General features: G+C 37.9%; 1 protein-coding gene across 2 annotated transcripts in view; it reads left to right on the top strand.

Moving 5' to 3' along the window:
* The window catches only part of CALCRL (calcitonin receptor like receptor), an 83,394-nt gene extending 60,994 nt beyond the window's left edge, over positions 1 to 22,400 (top strand). For both annotated transcript variants that reach the window (XM_005145594.3, XM_031045863.2), the window contains 7 exons: positions 2,978 to 3,104; positions 4,653 to 4,806; positions 6,031 to 6,091; positions 6,210 to 6,276; positions 11,925 to 12,143; positions 12,520 to 12,561; positions 18,680 to 22,400. In XM_005145594.3, coding sequence (XP_005145651.1) covers positions 2,978 to 3,104; positions 4,653 to 4,806; positions 6,031 to 6,091; positions 6,210 to 6,276; positions 11,925 to 12,143; positions 12,520 to 12,561; positions 18,680 to 18,901 — 892 coding nt within the window. In that variant the 3' untranslated portion in view covers positions 18,902 to 22,400. The remainder of the gene's footprint in view (positions 1 to 2,977; positions 3,105 to 4,652; positions 4,807 to 6,030; positions 6,092 to 6,209; positions 6,277 to 11,924; positions 12,144 to 12,519; positions 12,562 to 18,679) is intronic.
* The last annotated feature ends 1,495 nt before the right edge of the window (positions 22,401 to 23,895 follow it).

The raw sequence follows: 23,895 nt of genomic DNA, 5'->3' as shown, positions 1-23,895 counted from the left end.
TACTAAAAAAAAAAAGTAACTTCTTGCAGTTGTCTCTGCTTTCGTATTCTGCTACATCCTCTAGGTCATACATGTGCTTATTAGAAAATATTATGTTAAAATAGTTCTATAGTTTATATAAAGAAAAGGGAAAAAAAAAAGTCAAGGCAAGAGAAATCTTAAACCCAGGGAATACAGAGAAAGGGGAGCTGTAATTTGAAGGGTGGCCCCCAACCTGAACAAATCCCAAACCAAGCAAACAAAAAGCCCACCTGAAATAAAGGAGTTGTTGATCAAGCATCATGTCAAATCGCATGGGAGCACTCACAGAGGATAGCCATGCTATGCTAAAAATGTGGGCAAACAGCTGAGTGATTGATAGAGAGATCGGAGGTTCCCAAGTCACTGAAAGTTAGTTTTGGCTGAACAGATAATCCCCTTAGGTGCATATGTGGATCTCACTAGTTGAATTTTGCAGTATATGAATACCTTAAGAATTTAGATCTCTATCATATCTGAAATTTTGAAAATGTTACATTTTTTTCTTTTGGGAGAAGTATTGCAGAACTGATATTTTTTCTAATGCCCAAGACATATAGGAGTCAAAATAGGGAAACAGGTAAATTAGCAGGAAGTCTGGTGTTGTTTTGTTTTTTTTTACTGTACATGATTTAATCCGGAGGTAGGTCATTCAAATGCTCTTAGATCATAATTATGAGAATTAAGTGATTAAAGGATATTATGTCATTAAGAGAAAATAGTCAGAGGAGTATAGGAAGAGGAACACAAGAGGGGTGGGGAGACTTAGGAAAAGTTACTTTTGTTACCAAAAGCAGTCTTCATTTTTAAATGTCATCAGTCTTGCTTCCTTGTTTCTTGTCTTGTGATCCTTTTAGTCCTTTCTGCAGGGGTGGAGGTGGTTGTGGATGGGTGTGTTTGAATATTCAACAGGAACAGCTGCTGGATGACCCTGAGAGATGGCCCCATTAGCTGTACGTGCTTTTCCTTGCCTGCCTGCACACTGAGTCTTTTAATGATAAAGGAGACAGAATTCCAGAGTTCTTCAGGACTTGTTTACATGAAGCCCTTAGCTGGAATCTGGTGTCGCCTCTCCTTTTGTTTATAAGCCATATGGAAGGAAAAGACCTTACAAAAATACATTTTCAGAACACATAAAAATCTGCATATTTTAGTAGTCAAAGCTGTATGTGTTTGTGGCATTAAAAGAATAAAAAGCCTAATGGAATGTACTTTATCAATTCAGATCTAAACCTGAGCTCTGTAATTTGGACAGTTTTTCTTTCTCATTTTCTTCAGGCAAACAACACTTGGTAAACAGAGGTTTGACTAGGGTAGTGCTTTGTGCTGCATGGCACCACTGGTTTCTAGATTTGTTTCCTTCCCCCATGTTTAGTGAAATGAGGCTTAGAATGTCTCATGGCTCCAAAGCTTGACTTGCACAAACTCTGCCTTATTCATGGTATTGTACTGTCCATATCTGGGCATACTCCATGTATCTGTGGGGTGCTTCATATATTCTTTGTGTAACAGTTGTGAAGAATGCAACTAAGAAGTGCAGCATTCTCTGTAGCCGGTATTTTTTTAGCATCTCTTGTTCAGTGGGATTGTTTTGTCTCTTGTTTTCTGTCATGTTCTCAACAGTTTTCAGTATACTCCTCCAGCTTTTATGACTGTTCTGTAGCTGCATTTCTCTATTAAAATATAAATTTCTTCTCCCTCCTGCCCTCTCAAACTAAAATTTAATCATCAGTGGCCATACTTTATCTTGTCTTCCAGGCATGCTATTTGAAAAGGCTAGGTAAGTTGATTTTCCCTTTGTGACAATTTAGATTTGTCCCATGCTGACCTTCTCAATGTATTTCTGATTGCTTTAACAGTGAAGAGCAGTTGCATGTGTGATAGATAGTCCTCCTCCAGTTATTTTGTCAATCGGCTGCACTCTGTGGTGCTGGCTGGTAAGTGTAGGTAGGTAGGTGTGGTTATACAGAATAGACTCTGCAGCAGAGGCTTCAGTAGATGCTTTCTCCAGATTTAAAATGAGTGTTTTCTGAGAGTGTCTTTTTATAACAAAATGTATTTTACTTGCTCTTTTGGGAACTTTGAGCATTAAGGCTTAATATCCCAATGATCAGAATTGGCCATATGCAGGCTTTCTGTCACATGCAAGCTTTCTGTCTTTTTTTGTGTTTGCCTATAAAGCTGAATTCCTTTTAAAAATCTTGAATGAGAAGCACTTCTGCCTCTTGGAATGGCACTAATTCAGACCTGTTTTCTCTAGTATGGCAGATAAACAGAAATTTGCTGACTACGTTCAATTTCCAGTATTGTTTAATATTAATGATGCTCTGCTTAAAAAAAAAAAAGAAACCAAAAACAAAACCAAACAAAACAAACAACAAACCAGTTCTTCCAAAGATTTTTTCTTTAATTTTATTGCAAGATTAAAGGCAAACCTTGAAAATTAACACAAATTCAGTTAGATACTGCATTTTATAATTTTTTATATACTGTTTATGACTGGGTTATATACAAAAGTCAATATAACATTTGTGTTATTTTACTTATTTGGATATTTCTCCAGTTATAAGATCAAGGAAGGAAAATGAGGAATACGAGTAGTAAAAAAAAATATCCTCAAAACATGTTAGTTTTGGGTAAATGGAAAATGCAGGGTGAGAGAGCTTCCTCAAAGGTGTAAATCTCTGAAATATGTTACATTACTGCTATTCAGATGTTTTTTAGCTCACCACTGCAAAACAGGTCTGCCCTCTGAACACACTGGAACTGAATCACTTTGCCTCTTGTTGGTGTTGAAGCGAAAGTGTTACCATTCACATCATTCTATTAAATTTAGACTGTAGCTTAAGAAAGGGTTGATAATAAAATAAAGAGCTCTAGTATTTCAAAATTTCAGGGTGCCCCCAAGTACACAGCACTTTACCCCTGAATATTTATTTGTTCTTGTTCTCTTTTCTAGGAGCTTGAGTTGCCAAAGGATTACCCTGCACAAAAACCTATTTTTCTCTTTTGTTTGCAACTCGGTTGTAACAATAATTTCATTGACTGCAGTTGCCAACAATCAGGAGTTGGTTGCAACTAATCCAGTAAGTGAAAGTATATTTGGCAGCTTTACAGATTTGTCTGTGAGCAACATGGAAGAGATGAGATGTGAATAGTTGACAAAATGTTGCATATAGTGAGATTAAAATATTCAGTAACGATGTGTCCATGTTACGTAGTGCAACAGATGTCTAACAATGATTTGGACATTCCCCATTTGTGGTTTTGAAACCGAAGAAACACTCTAAGAGACTGAGCACACTGAACTGCTTTTCTGAGTTTCTACAAGTCCCTTTTGCACTGATATAACTAAGAAAGTAGCCTGTTCTAGATTATCTCAGTGAGGTTATAGTAGTTCAATTCACCAAGGAAGGGCAGTAAAAAAAGCATTGCAGTGTATTTTGGAGTATATGTTACTTTCATATGGCTTTAAGTTTGCCATCTTCAGTTGAAAAGAATCAGTTTTGGGTTTGTTTTGTTTTTGTTTTTTTTTTTTGTGAAAGTAGGTGACACTGACCGTTAGATTCCAAAAGTAAAAGCAAAATAAAAACCTCATCCGTTTGGGTCTGATTTCCCCCCCCCTTTCCCCCCTACCTCTGACATTTCCTGATAACACTGAGTAAGTGTGAATCAGAGCCTGAAAATTACATGCATAAGTACACAAATCTCTAATTATGACCTTATTTTAGTTTAGGCCTGGAAGATAAATTCAAATTCTATGAAAGTTAGGGCAAAACTCCAGAAGCTTAATCAAGTAAAAAGATAAATTCCCTTTTTCTCCTGTAAAACCTAATCCAAGTGCTGGAAAACAATCTTGAGATAGCTGCTAATCACCTCATTAGTTAGGTAGCAAAATGTAGTAAAAAAATGTTCATTTCTGTTTTGTTTTGAGCTAAGTGCCAGAAATAGATCAATCCAACACTCACTGATTACAGGAGGGAAAAAAAAAATCCACTGTGTCTAAGTCTGCACATTAGCTATTGTTTCTTTTTCACAACTTCTCAGTAAATTGTTTTTTAACATTTCAATTAAAGAATGTCTTTTGAATTAAGCTAAATACAAATATATGCCAACAAGAGAGGTTCTTCTCAGCTGGCGCTAAGTGCTGCTATGACTAGATTAAAGTTGGAAGTATCATAAGCATTTTAAAAACATAATTTATTCTCTGGAGTAGTTATATGTTGGGGTTGGTGAAATTTGAGAGGGAATTACCTTTATTAAAATACATTTTTCATTGTGTGTTTGCCATCAGATAGTGTAAGGATTCCCTCCTGATTGGAATGGCTAAGTGTGGCAATGTTTGCAATAAGGGAAAATATCATTACAGCTCTCTACCATCATGCTTGAGCATCTTGAGGTCCTCATATTTGAATAATAAAAATACAGACTCAGTCACCACTTTTATTGTCACCATAAAGTATGGAATTGTAATACCATGAAAATTTTACTAAAAAATATGAAAATAAATGTAATGAAAAACAGAATAAACACTGAAGTTTAACTTGAACAGTATTTTTTACCATTTTACAAATAAAGCTCTTGCGATTTTTGCAATTTGAACATTAATATTGTACTCTGCTTTTTTTCTGCAGCTTAGTTGCAAAGTGTCACAGTTCATCTACCTGTACCTAATGGGTTGCAACTACTTTTGGATGCTGTGTGAAGGCATTTACCTGCACACTCTCATTGTGGTGGCTGTTTTTGCTGAGAAACAACACTTGATGTGGTATTACCTTCTTGGCTGGGGTATGCGATTTCACATTCTATGTTTTCAGACAAAAGCAGTCTCTTCCTCCTTTTCCTGAGAATTAAAACCTCTGTACTTTCTTCTCTGAGCTGGTAGCTTTGAATAATGATGATCCACCCCTCTTCTTTGTCTGTGGTGTTTCAACAGGCTTAGAATTATGAACGTAGGAAGTTGTATGTACATCGGTCTTTGCTGAAAGAGAGATTATGCATTGCTGGAGTCAGGAAGCGACTCCTCCTTTGTATAGAGAAGAGTCTCCTATTATAAAAAAGACATTAAGAAGTAATTATTCATTGTTCTTCATGTCGAAGATGTTTATTCAGGAATGAATGTTTGTTTTCAGAGAAGTCTTGCCATGTCTTGGGTGGAGGGTCAGAACTGAGTTAGAGATGGCCAAGGATTTATTTTTCCAGCAGTTCCATTTGACCTGTATTGTTCACTAAACAAATACAAAATAGCTGTAGCTGAAAATCTCAAGAAAAATCAGTTTCAAAACTAACAAGCCAAACCTGATCATTTCAGATAATGCACAAAAGTATATTCACAAAGTGCAAATGAGGCTTTTCTCGTTAGTCTCAGTATATTGGCACATTCAGCTATAACATGACTTGGTACCCAGGTAGCTGTCCCACTACAAATGCTCCTGAGATGTAGTTAAAAAGTCATAGGTGCACAACAAATTCTGAAAACTGGGTACCATCAGAGTGTCAAGGACCCCACATAATTAATTTGCATATTCTTTTAAAATTTTTAATTCTACCTGATTTCCAGAGTCTGATTTCAAATTTGTTTTGCAGGTGACTTTGGTTTCTGTACACCTTGCAAGTATCAACATTGTTTATCATACCGTTAAAGCTCTGGTCATGTGTAGAATTACCTTTTTAGTACTACTGCCTATTTAGCATATTGCAAATTGCAGTCTGAAAAATGTCTGTGTTAATGAGGATTGATTGATGCATTCTAAACTGCTGTAATTTGATTTGCCTTTTCTTTCTGTGTATTGGTATGGATTTCCTTGGAAAGACAGTGGGAATAAGGTTTCATACACCACTCAGGAAGAAATCTGAGAAAACAGAAATAGTATCGGGACTTGTTACATTAGTTGCTCCAAAGGTATAAAGTTTGGATGCAGTGAAAGTACAAAAGATACCAGCAAGAGATGCAAGATGTAGTTATTAGTCAGGTTTACATATGAAGAAAACATTGATTTTTTTTCTTCACAGGTTTTCCACTGATCCCTGCCTGCATACATGCTGTTGCTAGAAGCTTATATTATAATGACAAGTAAGTAGAATCTCAACTTGCTTTGCAAAACTTTATTTGCTTTAAGGGGAGAAAAAGGAATACAAGAGATAATAATATGCCAAATGTTTATTGGTTTTTTGTTGTTTGTTTTCTCTAGTTGCTGGATCAGCTCTGATACTCATCTGTTGTACATCATCCATGGCCCTATTTGTGCTGCTCTGCTGGTAGGCATTTTTCAGATAATAATTTGTTTTTCTTATTTGTTTTCTGGCTGTACTTCATGGGCTTATAAAGTTGGTGATAGTCTATAGCTCAAATTTAGAGATTACTGTCATTCGCAGGACCTCTCGCTTAAGCCAGCAGGTACCTTAGGCACACGGGATTTGTAAGTCTTTGCTTTATTAAGGAGCTCTACCCCTCATCCTTTCGGAAACTCAGATTTTACAATATTAGCTATCATTCCACTTAAATACTAGTGACAAGGAAGAATTAAATATTACCTGGAGTACTACATTTAAATTTTTCCTTTAGCTGAGAATGCTTTCTCACTGCCCAGGCCATTCGCCAGGTTGACCTTATTACAAACATCCAGGCTAAGCTGCTACCAGACTTAGATCTCACTGAGCCTCAGAAAGAGGGTTCTTGAAGGTCAGGACTGATTGGGAGTGGGAGTACAGGATGTATTTAAATTGGCTCTTGGGAAAGAATCAGTGGAAATAGTTTTGTATCTGTGATTGCCCCTGTTTTGATACTAATCTAGCAGTGTGTGCTTTGGCCATTGGGATATTGCAACACCTCTGATTTATTAGTCCTCATGAACCTAGAGTGCAGTGTTCAGTCTTACGCTCCAAGTTAATGCCAGCTCTATTACAGAAATGTTTGCTGCTGAAAACAGTAAATTCTAGGCAATTGAAGACAGTATAAAAATCTGTGTTGTACCTCAGTTATGAAGATTAATTTACGTAATTCAGTCAGTAGATTATTGCTAAATAAATAGGTGCATAATAGAAGAAAATACTAATATGTACCTTTTTATACAACTATCAGCATAACTAATATCTATGAATGCAAAATACAGAGAATGCTGCAGTGTAGAGGCAAACCAGAATTAGCTGCTATGTATTACAGCCATCTCTTTTATTGTAACAAAACTTCAAGCTGATCTGGCCAAAGTATTGTATATGTGTCTGCTGACCTTTCTTATGGCTTTTCAGTTCATGCGAGGAAATCCATTACAAATGAAAACATTAAGTAACTTACTTTACTGAGAAGTAAAACATTAAGAAGTAATTTCAATTTCTGACCTGCATGAACTTTCCCTTCTGTTAAATTGTTAATGAGTATCTGTCTGCACAGAAGACTTTCTTGAGAGACCACTTCATAAATCCTGTGGTTCTTGTGACTCCCATTTTCATTCACAGTTAAATTGGTTAGTGAATGTGTATTTTGAAGACTGCTTTGATACCATGACACACCTGAGGTCTTCTGCACAGGAAGCCAAAGGCAGTCCCCATGAAATTACTGTGATTTCATGGGCAGTCCCCATGAAATTACTGGCCCTTGGGATGTGATAATATCTTATCCTGTTAGTCAGGTCTGCCATGTGTTCATATAAAGACATTTTAACTAGTGCTATAATCTGCAAATTTAAACCAGTTCTAAATCCTTTCAATTTTTTTTCTCTCTAATTTAACAGAAGGTGAAATCCTGTTTTCACGGAAAGGAATAGGAATGTTTTTCTTACTCCCATGGTGCTGTATATCACCCAGAAAATATATGCTGTTCTGCATTGTTTTGTGGGGGGTTATGTTCTTTGTCCAGATGTCTCTTCACAGATATATCATTTATGTTAAAGCTGAAATATAATTCATATTAGTCAGAGCTTGCTTAAATAATAACAGAAAAATTTGTGCAGAAGTACAATACTATACCACCCTTCGTGAAGTGACTCTGGTTTAGGATGCAAGATCATTTTTTTCTTCCAAGTGATGGCTTCCATAATGTCACACTGAAAACAGCGGAAAGGCAACTGCTGGTTTCAGATGTACTGGATCAGTCCCAAACCACCAAGTCTGCTTTCCATTCAAGGCAGCACTAAGAATGCCCTTTGATTTTACTGGCAGCATAATAATCACCTCTGTGGGGTTGGTATGGGAATCTGCATCTGTTTTCTTTGCAATTTACAAGCATGTATACTTTTGACTTTCCTATATTTGTTCATGAGCTGTCTTGAAGGCATTTCTCTTGGATATTTCTTGCCCCAGTACAATCAGTAAATTTATTTGAAAACCATGTAGGAATAAAAAGGATTAAACACAGCTATACATCTCACCTGTGATGTGAAAGTAATTTAAAGGAGTTGCTTTCCTTTCTAGTAACAAAAAAAATAATTAAATATGTCATTCCCAAAGGACAAACCAGTGATAAAGACATGAGATGAAATGTTTGTGTTTGGGCTTTGTGAACAGAACCCTCATTTGCTTAAGCAGCTTGCTTGCCACATACAATTTCCACACTCTACTAAGCATGACCTGCTTTAGTAGATGTTTAAGCAACAATATTGAACTGCAAATTAGATAACTATGGGGAAGACACTTTCTATTTGCAGGAGCAAGATCTCAAAGAATATGAAGAGGACTGTCAAGTGGGTGCCAGGAAGAATTGGCAGAAGCCAATAGGAATTTAACTCTTGTACATCACTAAAAATCTTACAATTACATAAAGTTAACAATAATGCTGCTTTTATGGTCCCTGTTATTACATAACTGTTGTCACATGCCTGCCAAAGAAACTGGAAATGAGAGCAGACATAGGTTGCATTTTTGATTGGAATGGTCTTCAGTTGACAGTTTAACTACAACTGTTTGCCTAAGCAACCACAATTAAATAGTGTTAGAAGGAAACAGTAGAGGGTGACAGTTTTAATGCTAAACAAATACTAATCAAAATGGAGGAGGTGAAAAGGCAATAGGTTTGAACTTTAGTGGAAGCAGCAGTGATTTCACTGTAGGTTTCAGATGTGCTGGTGCACTAGTGATTTAGTTTGCATTGGTGCCACTGAAAGAGTAGATTTTGATTTAATTATGCCATTATTTATATAAAATTACAGGGATGTTGATTTTGACATGTAATAGTGGTATGTATTGGTGTCTTCATTGACAGACTTTTATAGATGAAAACTCTTTTAGCAGAAGAAGTAAATATACTCAGCAAATGTGTTCTAGAAGTTCAGGAGAGTTTAGCTTCGTTACTGACCAATTTAATGACTTTAAGCTGGACTCTGATACAAGACATAGCAGTTTAGAAGTTGAATGTTTAGCATGCATATATCCAGCCTTGGCAGTGTCCACAAGCCAGGTATAAAACATATCTTCATAAGCACATACAGGTATTCTGCCCAAGCAAGCCAGGCTTAAGCAGGCTAAGATCTGAAGCTATGTAACTGTATTAAAAACTATGCAATGACTACCAGCTGGTATCTAGAAATAGCTGAGCTTTTTGAGCAAAGAATGGTCTGTTTATATCATCCTAAGGAGGAATTTAGACAGAATTTAAACCTACATGCTAATAAAGATTACCATACTGCTTAGCACAAATTCAGTGTGGAAGAAAGAGGAAATATCAGGGACTTGAGAGTTTAATGCAAGAACTGCAGCAACCACCGACTTACAAGGTCAGTGGAGTTCATAGCCACTCTTAAGGCAGAACCTAAACTCCCAGTACAGGCACTAGCATTTCTTTTTATCTAGGACTGCCTTCTGTGCCTTTGCTTCCATTTTTGTTCATTTGCCTGGTTCAATTTTCAGGTTACTGTGGAGCTGCCAGTATTCTACTCTCTGTTCATACTGCAGCTAACACAACAGGGCTCCTTTGGGGCTTTCTAAACCATCACAGTCAATTTGATGATAATATATATGTGAGTAGTTTCACTGGCCTACTTTTGCTTAAATGTAAAAACTCTACTCACTGCTTTGCTAAAATCAAGATCTGTTTTCTTCACTTTAATGAAGAATTCAGTTAATCCTGATCTCACTATATTTTTGTGACAGAAGAGATACTCATCGAAAATTGGTGCTGCATAATCTTACTGACACTCATAGTCATCTCAGCTTTGTCCTCTGCTATGCCTCATCCCTCTATTCCCTTTTCCGTAATATTTCTTTTCAAACTCTGCATGGTTTTTTTTTGGCTTTTTGCTACATATGGGTAAGTGGAACAGTTGGAACAATTCTCTGCGATTCAGCATGTTGTAAAATAAATAGTTTGCTGGGTGGTATTTTACACCTGGTCACTGCTATTTGCATCTTCAGTTAGTATTCAGGAACAGTATTAGAGGAATTTGCCATGCTACCAAAGCAGGAGAGGGCTGGAAACTCTAGGTTTGATGTTGAGGTTTGAGACATGTTGATCTTGAACAAGTAGATTTGTGAAGGATTAAATTTAGAAATGGAAGAAGGGCTTATTGTCTGTGTGTACTATAGAAAGTTGGATGAGGATCGTGGGCTGCATATAATCTAAATAAATCCCTAGAGAAAGAATCAGAAGACCTTGGATGCTTAAACAATGCTTAAATGTAGCTGGATACTTCCAGGAGAGATTCATACAGTGGTTTCCTATGTAAAAGAATTTCCTGTTAAAATGGTTTAAATAGCATGTAACCAGAATATAAATAACATCACATATCTGACAAGGGCCCCAGTGCTGTAACAAATACACAGCTGATTTTTTGTGAAAAATTTAACCAACATGAAAGAACTCTGTGGAGGACCTGGTGACATCCATGTTCTGAAGTGGCTTCCCTGTTTGCACTTGGCATGCTGCAAGACAGATGCCTCCTCCCATACCAGGGATTCCTAGTCTTTCTAGGAGGGAGTTATCTGTGTCTGCCTGCTGCCTTCTTCACCCAGCCCTCCCTTTTGTCTCTAGATAGCTGTTGGCAGGGACAATTACCTGGAAGAAGAGGTAGGAGCAGACTCTAAGTCTTTCCCTTCCATGCTGGGTACCCTAAGAAGCAGGATCTTGCCTCTGTGCCCTGGACTGAGGCAAGGGAATGGACTAAGCTCTGAAGGTCTCCTTCTAGCCGTAGTTTCCATAAGGGGCTGCCACTACTGCACAGCAGATGTAAATACAGTGTAACAATCCCTAACATTGCTCTTGCTCTGGTTCCTCGCATACTTAGGCTGGGTGTGTGTGTTTATATAAATTTATACATACACACATATACACGTGTGTATGAGTTTTGCTGTTGCTTATGGCAAATGCTTGGATGTCTGATACAGTCTGCATAGTCATGATTGCAATTTAGGATTTATTTTTTCTCAAACTGAATGAACAGATACACACCGCTGTCAACAAGAAAAGTCTTAATAGCAATGGAAGTAAGCAAGTTTAGCATTTTGCCTGCAATTATTTTTTTTTTTCACATATGGGTAGGTTTTTTCTCTCTACACTTGTTAAATTCGTATTCAGAAAATATAACCAAAAAAAAGCTTTTTGAAGAACCATGTTTAAATACATAGAGGGAAGAGCTCTTCTGAAAAGACAATAATTTTTTAAAACCTAATCATTGACCAGTGTACTGTTACTGTGATAGCAGAGAGAATGGTGCGTGGATTATTAATGCTGGAAGACCAGTAGTTAACTGGATTGACGCTGGCTTAATAAATTAGAGGAATAGATGTGGATATCAGATGTTAGAATCACATCTCGGTCACTTTAACATCTTCTCAAAGAGTTTTAACTCATATTTATTGCACAGTCACAGTGCTGTCCATGCGATATGAGTTTTCTTCAGTTGTCTAAGTTTTTTAAATTACAAACCAGTGTGTGGGATGATTTTTCAGACCTTCAGTTTCACTTCCTTTTCCAACAGGTGAATCTTTTCTTCCTGCTAAATATCGTTCGTGTTCTTATAACAAAGCTAAAAGACACCCACAAGGCAGAATCCAACCTGTACATGAAAGCAGTGAGAGCTACCCTGATCCTTGTCCCTCTGCTTGGTATTGAGTTTGTCCTGTTTCCATGGCGACCAGAAGGCCGAATTGCTGAGGAAGTGTATGACTACGTGATGCACATCCTTATGCATTATCAGGTAGGAAGCATTAAACAGGTTTTGCTTACTTGAGCTAGATAGCAGCTGGCACGTGAAGCAAATTAAAAAAATTATAGTGTTATTTTAATTTTTAAAGACATTCATGCAGTATTGTTATGAATAGCTTGGACTTTCTCATTCTACTGAATATTAGTTTTTTAAAAGGATAGAAACATCATGGTTAATAGTTGACCCAAGACCTTTTAGTAGTGAGTGTCTAGAAATAATTTACCAAATTTAGATTTGCACTGCAAGTTTTTTGCTATGTGTAGCTGAATTTTATCAGAAACACGTAATTCTCTCTTAACCCTGTTTGCATGTAAAAAAATCGTATATGCATGTGAAATAAAGCAGAGCCGTTATTTTTGTTTTACAGGGTCTACTGGTAGCTACAATCTTCTGCTTCTTTAATGGAGAGGTAGAGTAATAACTTTTGATATAAATTTATAACACTTTTCCTTTTTATATATATTTGATATTTCAGCAATTAAGGAGATGGTAATTTTATTTTCTAAATCTAAATTTGTCAGGTGAAAAAATAAGTAAATAAGTATCTGGCTGCCAAGAGCAGAGCATGGGAAAGATAGTGCCATCATTTTTGGCATCGTTAAATACTGTAGGACTGATTCTCTTTTGCTGAGCAATCTATATGCCTCTCAATTATATAAGGAATTGAAGACACTTGTTGCTTTGATATAAATTCTCAATAAATATCATATAAAAGTGAAATCTAATTCAGTACCCAGAAGGTATACGTCAGAAGCTGTATAGCATCTGTTAGCCTGGAGAATCAGTGTATAGTTCTTTCTGCAGACCTGTTAGAGCATATTGCAAACATGCTGCTGTGCTCTTGTTATGACAGTTCTTTAGGAGAATTTTAGGTTGAAGTTTGGAAAAGTTTTTCCACACAGATGAAAAATATAATTAAAAAAATCAAAGCTCATTATGCTTTTGTCAGAAATTTGTGTTGATTAAGAAGCGCCCTTTTAAGTAACCATCCTTAGACAGTTCCAAGAGCAAACTTCTTTATTCTTATGTTAAAGGATTGTGCCATATTTCCTACATGGTACTCATCCCTATGAAGCTGACAGGCACTGCTTTTATCTTGAATAGGTCAAGGTCTTGGAGTACACACAGTTACTTTCATTTAGAAACTCTCATCCCTAAGGTGTAGAGAGAACAGGACCTCACAGTGTCAGAGATCAAAACGGTAGAAAGGCGAAAAGATACATATACAACATTGTTAATACGACTTTTGCTTGCAAAAAAAACCCCAAACAACCCCAAAACGAGTAAACAGAAACCCTCCACCAGAAAAACTAGCTGGTTCTAGTCAAGACTTTTGACAGAGGAACAATTACAGTTGTACACTTATTCCTACCCGTCTGTTTGCATGATTCTTTTCCTACAGTTGGAACAGTTGTAGTATATGGCTGGGATGTGTGGGAGGAGTTACCCATGTTTTCATGTCACTGAACCCTTATTTTCTTCTATCAGATGTTATAAAATCCTGTCAGTGTGCTAATATAATGTTATGGGACAGTAATACTTACTTAGAGGTAAATGTTTGGCTCTGTCGTGGTTTAAACCAAGTCCCCCAACTCCCTGAGAGTTAGGAAGGAGAATCCAAAGAATGTAGCCCCCACGGATTGAGATAAGAACAGTTTAATTGCTAAGGCATAACACAAAACCCCTACTGCCATTTACTACTACAAATAATAATGATACAGCAAACAGCAAGTGAAAAGAATACAACACCCCACCAGCCACCGACCCATAACTCACTCCACCCTGCCCGGCCGAGCACCATGTGCTCCCTCCTCCATTTTTCTCCAGAGCTCTCCCCTCCAGCTTTCTCTTTCCCAGTATGCATCCTGGGCATCACGTGCTATGGTATGGAATACCTCATTGGCTAGCCTGGGTCAGGTGTCCTGTCTCTCCTTCCTCCCAGACTCCCCCTGGCTGGAAAAAACCTTGAACAAAAAACACCCTCAAAACATGCTCAAACCATGACATTATCCACCCCTTATTCCATACCATTCACGTCATGCCCAGATCCCACATTTTCAATACACCATCACTCTTAAGTCCACCCCTCGATCATGAGACATCTCTAAGTTGCATCTCTGGACTGATAGCCTGAAGTATCTGGGCCCACCAAAATCATTCACCGTCCCCTTCAGCAGTTCTACAGCTTGCTGCTGGGGACTCCATACAGCTGCCTTCCACCTCCAATGCTTCCAAAGCACTGGAGGGGCCCAGTGGATCAGATACCCGGCTATACTGTCCCACATGCCCTGCCACTCATGACTGTCCAGCCTTGGGAACAGTCTACTGGTGCTCCTATGTACTTGTCTAAACTTAGACAAGACCCAGACCTGACTCTGCTTAACTTTTGGGATCAGACAAAATGGTTGTGGATGGAATACACTCTGTGTGTGTGCCACCATGCCGAAAACAATCACAATCAGCAGGCAGGTCCCAAGGGCACCCAAAAGCCATTCATAACCGTCAGAACTCTCAAATGATGCTGCTGCACTTGTCACTGGGGCTGATGTAGCTGCCGTGCTTGCCAGCTCTCCCACTATCAGCTTCTCTTCTCCCGAGTCCGGATCTTCCTCCTCTGCCTTGCTGGGAAGTGCTGCCTGGTCTCCTGTATCCTGCTGGGGGTCGGCGGGCGACTTCCGGGGGACACTCTCGGCCGTCGGAGGGTCGGGAACGGCCGCAGGACTCACCCCCCCCACCGCCTGATCCTGCTGCTCAGCTACCGCCCTGCTCCGCTCCTCCCCCGCCTGCTCCCGCTGCTCTGCCACAGCCGTTTGGCTCCCCGTGCTGCTCTCCCTGGCAGCCTCAGCTGCCGGCAGCTCCCGGAGCCGCTCCTTCCTGGCTTCACGCAGCTCCATGCAGACGACGACGAGGATAAGGACAAGGACGGCGAAGAGCAGCGGGACGGCCTGGTACAAGTTCAAGTCCACGGCCACGTCCATCCCCCCCTGCTGCCGGAGCCCCACCGTATTACAAGCCTCCGACACAAACACAAACACATCCAATCCATACACAAAGTACCCGGCAAAATCCCGAAACAGCGAGATCCAGAGAAAAACCTCTAAGAGCCAATAAATCAGCATTGTGACAAGAGACCATAAATCCGCTCAGATCTGTTCTTATCTCAAACCCTCGGGCCCCACGTTGGGCGCCAAAAAATGTCGTGGTTTAAACCAAGTCCCCCAACTCCCTGAGAGTTAGGAAGGAGAATCCAAAGAATGTAGCCCCCACGGATTGAGATAAGAACAGTTTAATTGCTAAGGCATAACACAAAACCCCTACTGCCATTTACTACTACAAATAATAATGATACAGCAAACAGCAAGTGAAAAGAATACAACACCCCACCAGCCACCGACCCATAACTCACTCCACCCTGCCCGGCCGAGCACCATGTGCTCCCTCCTCCATTTTTCTCCAGAGCTCTCCCCTCCAGCTTTCTCTTTCCCAGTATGCATCCTGGGCATCATGTGCTATGGTATGGAATACCTCATTGGCTAGCCTGGGTCAGGTGTCCTGTCTCTCCTTCCTCCCAGACTCCCCCTGGCTGGAAAAAACCTTGAACAAAAACACCCTCAAAACATGCTCAAACCATGACAGGCTCGTACTAGAATTGATTCCTTTTCTTCTTAAATCCAATGCTGGCTAAATTGCAATGAAACTACCATGGGGTTGCACAGTTTATTTCCACCACCCTAAAATGATTTTACAAAAGGGGCAGAAAAGATGAAGGTAGGATTTCTCCCACTTTAGTGGCTATGGGGCAGTGGTTTTGACCTGATTTAGCATAAAATAAATCTGGGTTCAAGTCCCTGCTTATGTATTTGATTCAAAGCTGAACACATCATTAAGCATTCTTAATTTGATCACTTGACCATATTCAGCATCTATATATATATATTCTCTCATTAAATGCATAGCTTAATATCCTTCCTTAGATGCCATCTTAGTTCTGTCTCAGAACTAAGTGCTACCACTCCTGAGCCAAATTTACAGCTTTGTGCAACTGCTTAAAGCTGAGGAAAGAGTGATTAAAAAAGTTGAGGTTTTCACTTCATGGGTAGACACACATATTGTTTAAAAAAGTATAACCAGTGGTGAAAATCAGTTGTGCCATGGAGTTTTCCCAACATATTCTAGAAATGATTGATTGGACGATTCAGAGAAGACCTAAAGACTAATAATAAATCAAAAGATGTAACAGCCTAGAGGAACAGAACCGTAGCAGGCCAGAGGTGAAATACTGATTCAGCAGTAACAGAGAGGATTTGGAAAGAATTCCAGAAATCCATAGCTTAGTTAGAAATGCACTGTGAGCCCATGATGGTCACTGGTGCTAGCACAAAGGAAATGGTTGCCCATACAGGAAACACTATTTATGGCAGTCTGTCACTGGCTCGAGAGCAAGCTAAACAGACTGTTTTCTCCCTAGAAAGGCACTTGTCTGGCAGGGATACTGATGGCTTTCTTGAGCTATGGGGACACTTTAGGACTGGTTTACAAATACTAGTAACAGTTTAAGATAAACAAGTGTTACTGAAGCAGCCAGAAGGAAGTGTGGGAGAGGACCTTAGTGCAAGGCTTGCTTGAAGCTTGGCAACTCTAGTTTATTTCCCCGCTCTGCCAGTAGACGTCTATGACCTTGGTTAAGCCATGAAGTTGCAGTTGCGCATATTATCCCATCTCAAGCCTGTCCTGTCTAATGTGACAGTTGCTCAATATGCAATTTTTTGCATGTTTGTCTACAAGAAGACCTTGATCTTCTTGAGGTAATTGACTATGGAAAGGAGAACAAATGGAACATAGCTTAGCAGTATGCACAGAATGCGTGATATGATTTAAAAATAAGTTCCAAGCTTCCTTCTTGGAAAGTAGGAAATTTTGAATACGGTTTTTCTCTTGGCTTTATGAGGGATTACAGGGAATGGATTGAACCTGTGTGGAGATTTAAGCGTCTATATTTCTATGCAATGTAAATAAATTAATCAAATGTGTCCTGTGATGAAACAAGAACTCTCCATTTGGACTTGAAAGAAACACAGAATCTTGATATGAAGAGAGGTAAAATCAAATACTCAGCAGTATTAAGATACTTGATTTCAGTGTTTGTATATTTGTGTTTAAATGTTCTGAATGGATTGGAATGGTTTTATGAATGGTAGAAGAGCATCTCCTTTGCCCTAAAATACTAATTTCTTATGTTATTTCTTCCCTTATGCCTTCATATTTTCTTTGTGAGAATTTTGAGAAAGATGAAGCTCTCCTTTAAACAGAGGATTCTGATACCAGACTGCAGGAAGTCTAAAAATTACATCCCATTTCTTTTATTTATTTTTCATAATTAAAGCCAGAGTAAAATTAGACAGAGGAAGCCATTGTGTTAGGGAAATATAAAGCAAGCACAAAAGAAACCCTGAAGACATAGGGGAAAATCCTAGAAATATTTATCCACAACATCAACATTTAACTGAGGGAATCACCGTTCACTGTTTAGTTCTTTTGTATGTAACAAACTGAAATGAAGGTCATGCTTTGGGAATAAGGCCTGTGAGTGTGGGATGCAGTGCTGGATAAATATGAGTGCCAGTGTCCCCCAGCAATTCTTGAAAGTCAGCACCTTTCCAGTCAGTGCAGGAATACTTTGGGTGCGGATTTGGCTGAAGAGGAAATTAAACATGCATGATCTGTGGGCAGTTTTTTTGACATTAAAATAAAACCCTCTTGAAAATGCAACATGATAGCTATTGCCATTATCATTCCACATGTGGCACCTTCAGAGAGTGACTAATTCCTTGTGAATTTCATGAATGTGAGACTTGATCAATCCCCTGTGCATTAGGTGTTTAACCATACTGCAGGAGAGGAAGGTTCTGATAAACATAACGTCTTTTCAGTGGAGACATGTAAGCCTAAGGCCTTCAGCTATTTTATCAGCTTTATTTTTAACCCTGGTAGAAATAATGGAGTCTGGGAAATTGTTCTGCTATTCATTGGGCAGAAAATGAAGGCAAGAAATGGGCAGAAATAAAGGAAGTCCAGAACCAGAGCAAATGTGAATTATGGTTTGTTGAGAGTATAAAAATGTACAGCTGCTAAGGATGTAGTCTTTTGAATTAAAAATTCTTAGAAGTAACCTTTTTCACCTGTAAATCTGAGTTGTCCACACCAGAATTTAGTCCACAGGGAGAAAGCAACTGTGTTGCTGCTGCTTCTCCTGTTATCTGTGCTTTTTCTGAGCAACTAGTACACTCTCATTGTAAAATGCAATTATTTCATATTAAATTTGCTAAAGGATGTCTACTTAAATTGTAAATCTTTCAGAACATGTAATGCGAAAGATTACATGTAGGTACCCCAATTTTCCAGGATTACTCAGCTTTACTACCTAATTTGCTTAGACACATTTTTTATGCCTCCTTGCATCAAAGAGTGAAGACCAGTGCTATCTTTCCAAGTGTTTCATATGCATTTCTTTTTGCTTTCTGGCACAGGTCCAAGCTGTTTTGAGAAGACACTGGAATCAGTACAAAATCCAGTTTGAGCACAGTTTTAGCCACTCGGATGCCATGCGCACCGCTTCCTATACTGTATCGTCCATCAGCGATGTTCAAGGCTACAGCTACAATCATGACTGCACTAGTGAACATTTAAATGGGAAGGGCTACCATGACATGGAAAGTGTTGTTTTAAAAACTGAAAAAATGTATGGTTGACTGCCAAAGGCTTGGCCTATGCCACTGTGCTTACCCTCCTGAACTCCAAGTTTGATTTAATGACTTCATGGCCAGAAGATTTATCTAACCTGGGATATGTTATTCCCCTGAATGATGCAAACTAAACTAACACATTTTTCATATGTATTTATATGTATGCATATATACATATCTTTGGTTTTCTGTGTATCTTTATAGTATGGACATCTGTACATATGTATATCTATATATGTATGTGCATTTATATGAGGATACAAACTTTGCCTCTTCAGTTTCTACTGTGTAGACAAAGTTGGCAATTTTTTGTACAAAGGGAATCAATGAAGGATTTTTTTTTCTTGGAAGTCTGTACAAGACTCTGTTGTGTTGATGCCACTTTACTTGTCTATAGAATCCTGGAGTGTAAATACCATACTGTATTGTCTTATTTCAACCTAAAACACAACAAAAGAAAATTATTAAAGTAGGTGCAATTACAATAATAGATTGTCTAGGTTAATTTTGTGTCCAGCATTTGACTGTCAAAAAGCCCAAGAGGTAGTCTGAGATAACAGATTCAGACATTGACCATTTGGTTTGGTCAATGATACTGAAGGTTTGGTTTGGCCAGTTTCTTTTTATTCCACTATTTTAAATCAAGCATAGATACACCAGTGTAAATTTGAGATTTTACTTACCTCTGTAGTATTTCACAGCACGCTTTGAGCAGTTTTATTTAAAACACTTTTGCATATACAGGAGTGTCTCCTTGTCAAGTTTATGGAAATTTCTTATTGACTTTAAGGCAGACAAGGTCAAGGAGGCATTACTGCCAGAAAGGAAAGTAAGTGCAAATCCTTACAGGCACTAACACATAACTGAAGCTGATGGAACTTCACTGTGTGTGTAAGGAATTTAGTCAACTGGGAAACACTCATGTATATAATTTGTTCTAGTCAGGTTGTTGTTTTGCTTTTAAGTGTTTCCCTGGCCATATGCTTGGTATCATATTCCTTCATTGTTGGGGCAAAGTTTTGATCAGTTTTGTGGTGGCTTTTTGTCTGGGAAAAAAATCCTGCAAAACTGAATGCAGTGCAAATGTCATATGACCTTTAAAGCCAGTGTATGAGATTCAGGCTAATCAAGCAACCTAATGATAGTAATGGTCATTATTTGGAAAACCCAGAATGCTTGATTCTGAATCTCTGTTAGTAGCTTTGAACAGTACTTACAAGTTTTTTGTTGGTTCTGGTGGGAAATAAAGATCACACTGAAAATGAAGTTATCAGGAAACACTTGAGAAAATGTGTCTTTATAGTGATCTATGTTTTTGTAAATCTTTGTTTTAAAGAAATTGTAGTTTTCTTAAGTGAAATGACGAAAATGCTCAAGAATGAGGGCATGATGTGAGGTTAGAAAAGTCTTACTGAAAATCAATAAGGTAGAAAAAGGTTTTATTAGTTTATTTTGCAGATAAATCTACTTCAGATGGGGAAAAACCAAAACACAGTAGAAGAAAAGTAGTGCTGGAGTTAACAGACAATTATGCTAATTAATGTATATCTATCTTGTGCATGTAAGCCAGTCAAAAGAATAAAAGATAGTTCTTTCTGACACCACTACAGTTTTAAATACCTGCTTGTGTATATGAACAACTTGACTTTTCACATTTAATCATTTTTGTCATTAGCCTTTCTATAAGCTTCATTAGCATCTAGTTATTTTGTTGTCACAGTGTTCTTCAGTTTGTAACTTCATATAGCTTCAAATGCTTTGTATTGAGAAGAAAACATTAGAAGGATGCAGTAAGTTCATGCCACTTGCACCTTTCCGTAGTTTTTTACAGTTCTTATGTCTGGAGTTTGAATCTAGAATTTTATTAATTATTTAGTTTCATAATACAGAATCTCAGCTAGGATGCATGGATCAAGATTTCTGTTCTTCTGCAGGGCTGTTGATTGCTGAAAGTTATTTGAAAATTGGTAGGATTCTGTACTTTCGTGTGAAATATGGCAGTCAGATGTCACAATCTCTTAAATTGTAAGAATACAGTAACAGGATCTGCTACAACATGATATTTACAACTGTGCTTGCTGATCTATGTATTTAAGATGTGTGCAGTGTTCTGGAAATATTAGTGGTGTTGCAAATCCCTGCTCTGGTAGAGCAGCTTGATACTGGGGGACTAGATCATCAACTGGTATAGATCTGTCTTGAGTTCCATTTTCAGAATCAGTGAGTACCAGCTGAGGATCAAAACCCAGGCAGACATCTGTCCATTTAAAAGTGCTTTGAAGTATTTTATGTCATCTTATCAGGCAGTTATTTCGTGGTACCTCGTGGGTTGTTGTAGTGTATGCAGCACCTTATAGAGCGTGATACAATATTAGATTTTGAATTAAGCTTCCTTCTCAGCTAGTTCAAATTTAATAGCCTATAATTTTTTTTTTCATATGATGCAAAGTACTAGTTGGTAATTGCTCCCTGTCCTCTGTTACTGAAACTTGTAATGGTAATTTAGGAGGGAAAATTGTTCTACAGAAATCATCCTACTTCTAGCTGGACAGTTGCAGCATGCTCCTGTGCATGCCTGCACTTTGTAAATTAAGTACACATACAGCTGGATGTGCAAGAAAATGTAGCTGTGGAGGGTTGCATGGCATAGGAGAGCTATGTTTTCCCCTTTCTCAGGAGGTTAGCTGATCTATTTCCTATTTTGCATTGGAAAACATAAATTCCCTATTTTGCCTTCCTACTTTACCTTTTTCAGTTCCTACACAATCAAGAGAAGGGTCTGCTTCTTAAAATGTTTCTCTGTCATCATAAATTAAAATCAAATCCTTATGCTGATTTCTTTTTGCTTATTTTCTACTTTACAAAATGTTGTAGTCCTTATCTGTGTGCTCTGGGATGGATATAGACTTTTTTGCTGGGGCTGTGAGATTTCTTTGAACATGTATTATTTGCTTTGGGGTTTTTCCCTTTTTTTTTTGTTTGGTTTAGGTTTTTTTTTGTTTGGGTTTTTTGTTGTTGTTGTTTAGTGAGGATTTGTTACATCAGTCTACAGGGGCTACAGAAATACTTGCCTTTGGTCTCTATCTCTAATACCAACATGTTAGTATTCTGTGAGTGGGAATGTCTATTTTTAATGCTACTGTCTTCAATTAATAAAACACTCCATTGCAGGATCCTCTCAGCTGTTTGATTTTTAATGTTAGCATTTATGCTATGAGATGATCTACTAGAGTATTTGGCTGTAGAAATGCTGCGACACATACTCCTTTTCATTTCATAAAACATTTGGGCTGGAAACCAAGCAACATTCAAGTATCGTGCTATGTAAATAAGATTAATAGAAGCTACAGCATTGTATTTATTGCTTACACTAAGAATGACATTGAAAAAATGTGAAGTTATTTTTTGGTTGTGCTTTGTTTTCATTTTGTTCATATGAATCATCATGCATTGTAATTGCTGAACGAAGTATTATTATGTTTGTGATCAATAAAATATTACTACAGTTACTCAGATCTAATGTTCTAATATGGAAATAACAAAGCTGATCTAAACTAGGTGTTCACAGATGTCTTAGCTGTGTATTAATGAAATATTAACCCAGGGAGAAAGTCATTACATAGAGTTATTAACAATTATTTCATTTTTAAGTGTTTGGTTATTTAATAGTTACATTTTTAATGCATAGTAGAATGTTGCATTTCTGGAGGATTCTTTTACAGATATACTCAAAGTCTTCATATTTCTATTTTTCATTTCCTGAATCTGCCTTTTAATAAAATGTTATTATTTGATTAAGAGATTTTCTGTGCCATCATGAGATGGCAGCAAAATAGAGCCTAAATTAAACATATCTGTCTTTGTGCCATTGGTCTAGGTGAAGTTTCTTTCAACATGGCATTCAACCAGGTCTCAACCAGAGTTGCCTGTGCAGAAGCTGTTTTGTTCTATAAGACCTACAAGAACCAAAGCAATAGAAAAATGAGTGAGGTGTCCTTGTTTGCTCTTCACTCTCCACCCCAAAGTGATGGTGTCTGCACAAAAACTGTGAATGACAGGTATGTTTTAGATCTGTAGAACTGGGCCTGTTCTTTGAATGCTGAAGTGTATCTGATCTTAGATGTCTACCAGCATGAAATTGCGCTTTAGTATAAGTGCTGGTAAGTAGATTTAAAAATAAATAATGCAGTGTAAAGCTTTTCAAATTCTTTATATGTAGTAGCAGGAATCTGTATATGTCCATGTGAAAAAGCTAGAAAGATGGATTAAATGGTTTAACTAGTGATAAAGTTGGGACATAGCCTGTATCCAATTGATGGATTAAAGCTTAGGAGAACACAGAAATGAAAGGGAGCAAGTACTCAGATCAAGGATTCAATAAATGCGGCTTTTTGGGGCGCTTTTTTTTTTTGTTAGAAATCATTGAAGAGATTTAGGGGGTGGTGGTTTTAGGAGGAAAAATAATAGAGAGGAGAATATGTTTGCACTCAGAGCTGTAACCGCACTAGAAGACAGCAGAACAAGAGTTACTTCGCAATTTAGAAAGGAGGATATGTACAAACCAGATATGGCAACAGATGTAAAAATGCTCAGTGTGAAAACTGAATTAGAGAAGATTGTGTCATACTTAGTTGTTTAGCCTAGCTCTGTTTTAATTTCTTGGCAAGAACAGTATTTTTTTTTTTCTTAAAAAAAATTGCTTCTGTTTGCTTTAAATGAGACAAAATCTTTTTGTGGTTGGGGATGTCAGGAAAGGATGTGTGGTAGTGGTTGAGGGTGGAGAAGGAAGAGGAAGAAAACATTGTCTTGGGGATTTAAAACTACTTCACTCTGAAATCTCAGTTCAGCCAAGGTATATAAGCAGTTCTGAGCTAAAGAAATGTACTCAAGAAAAATAGAAAATAAGTGCCTAAATAAGCCAAGCAATATTAGAAGACACAGGGATCTACTACTGGATCTTAATAACTACTGTATATATAATACCCATATTTAAAATTGTG

This window comes from Melopsittacus undulatus, chromosome 8 (assembly GCF_012275295.1).
Source record: "Melopsittacus undulatus isolate bMelUnd1 chromosome 8, bMelUnd1.mat.Z, whole genome shotgun sequence".
NCBI classification, from domain to species: Eukaryota; Metazoa; Chordata; class Aves; order Psittaciformes; family Psittaculidae; genus Melopsittacus; species Melopsittacus undulatus.
The sequence above is the reverse complement of the archived record's forward strand: the minus strand, read 5'-3'. Positions and strand labels throughout refer to the sequence as shown.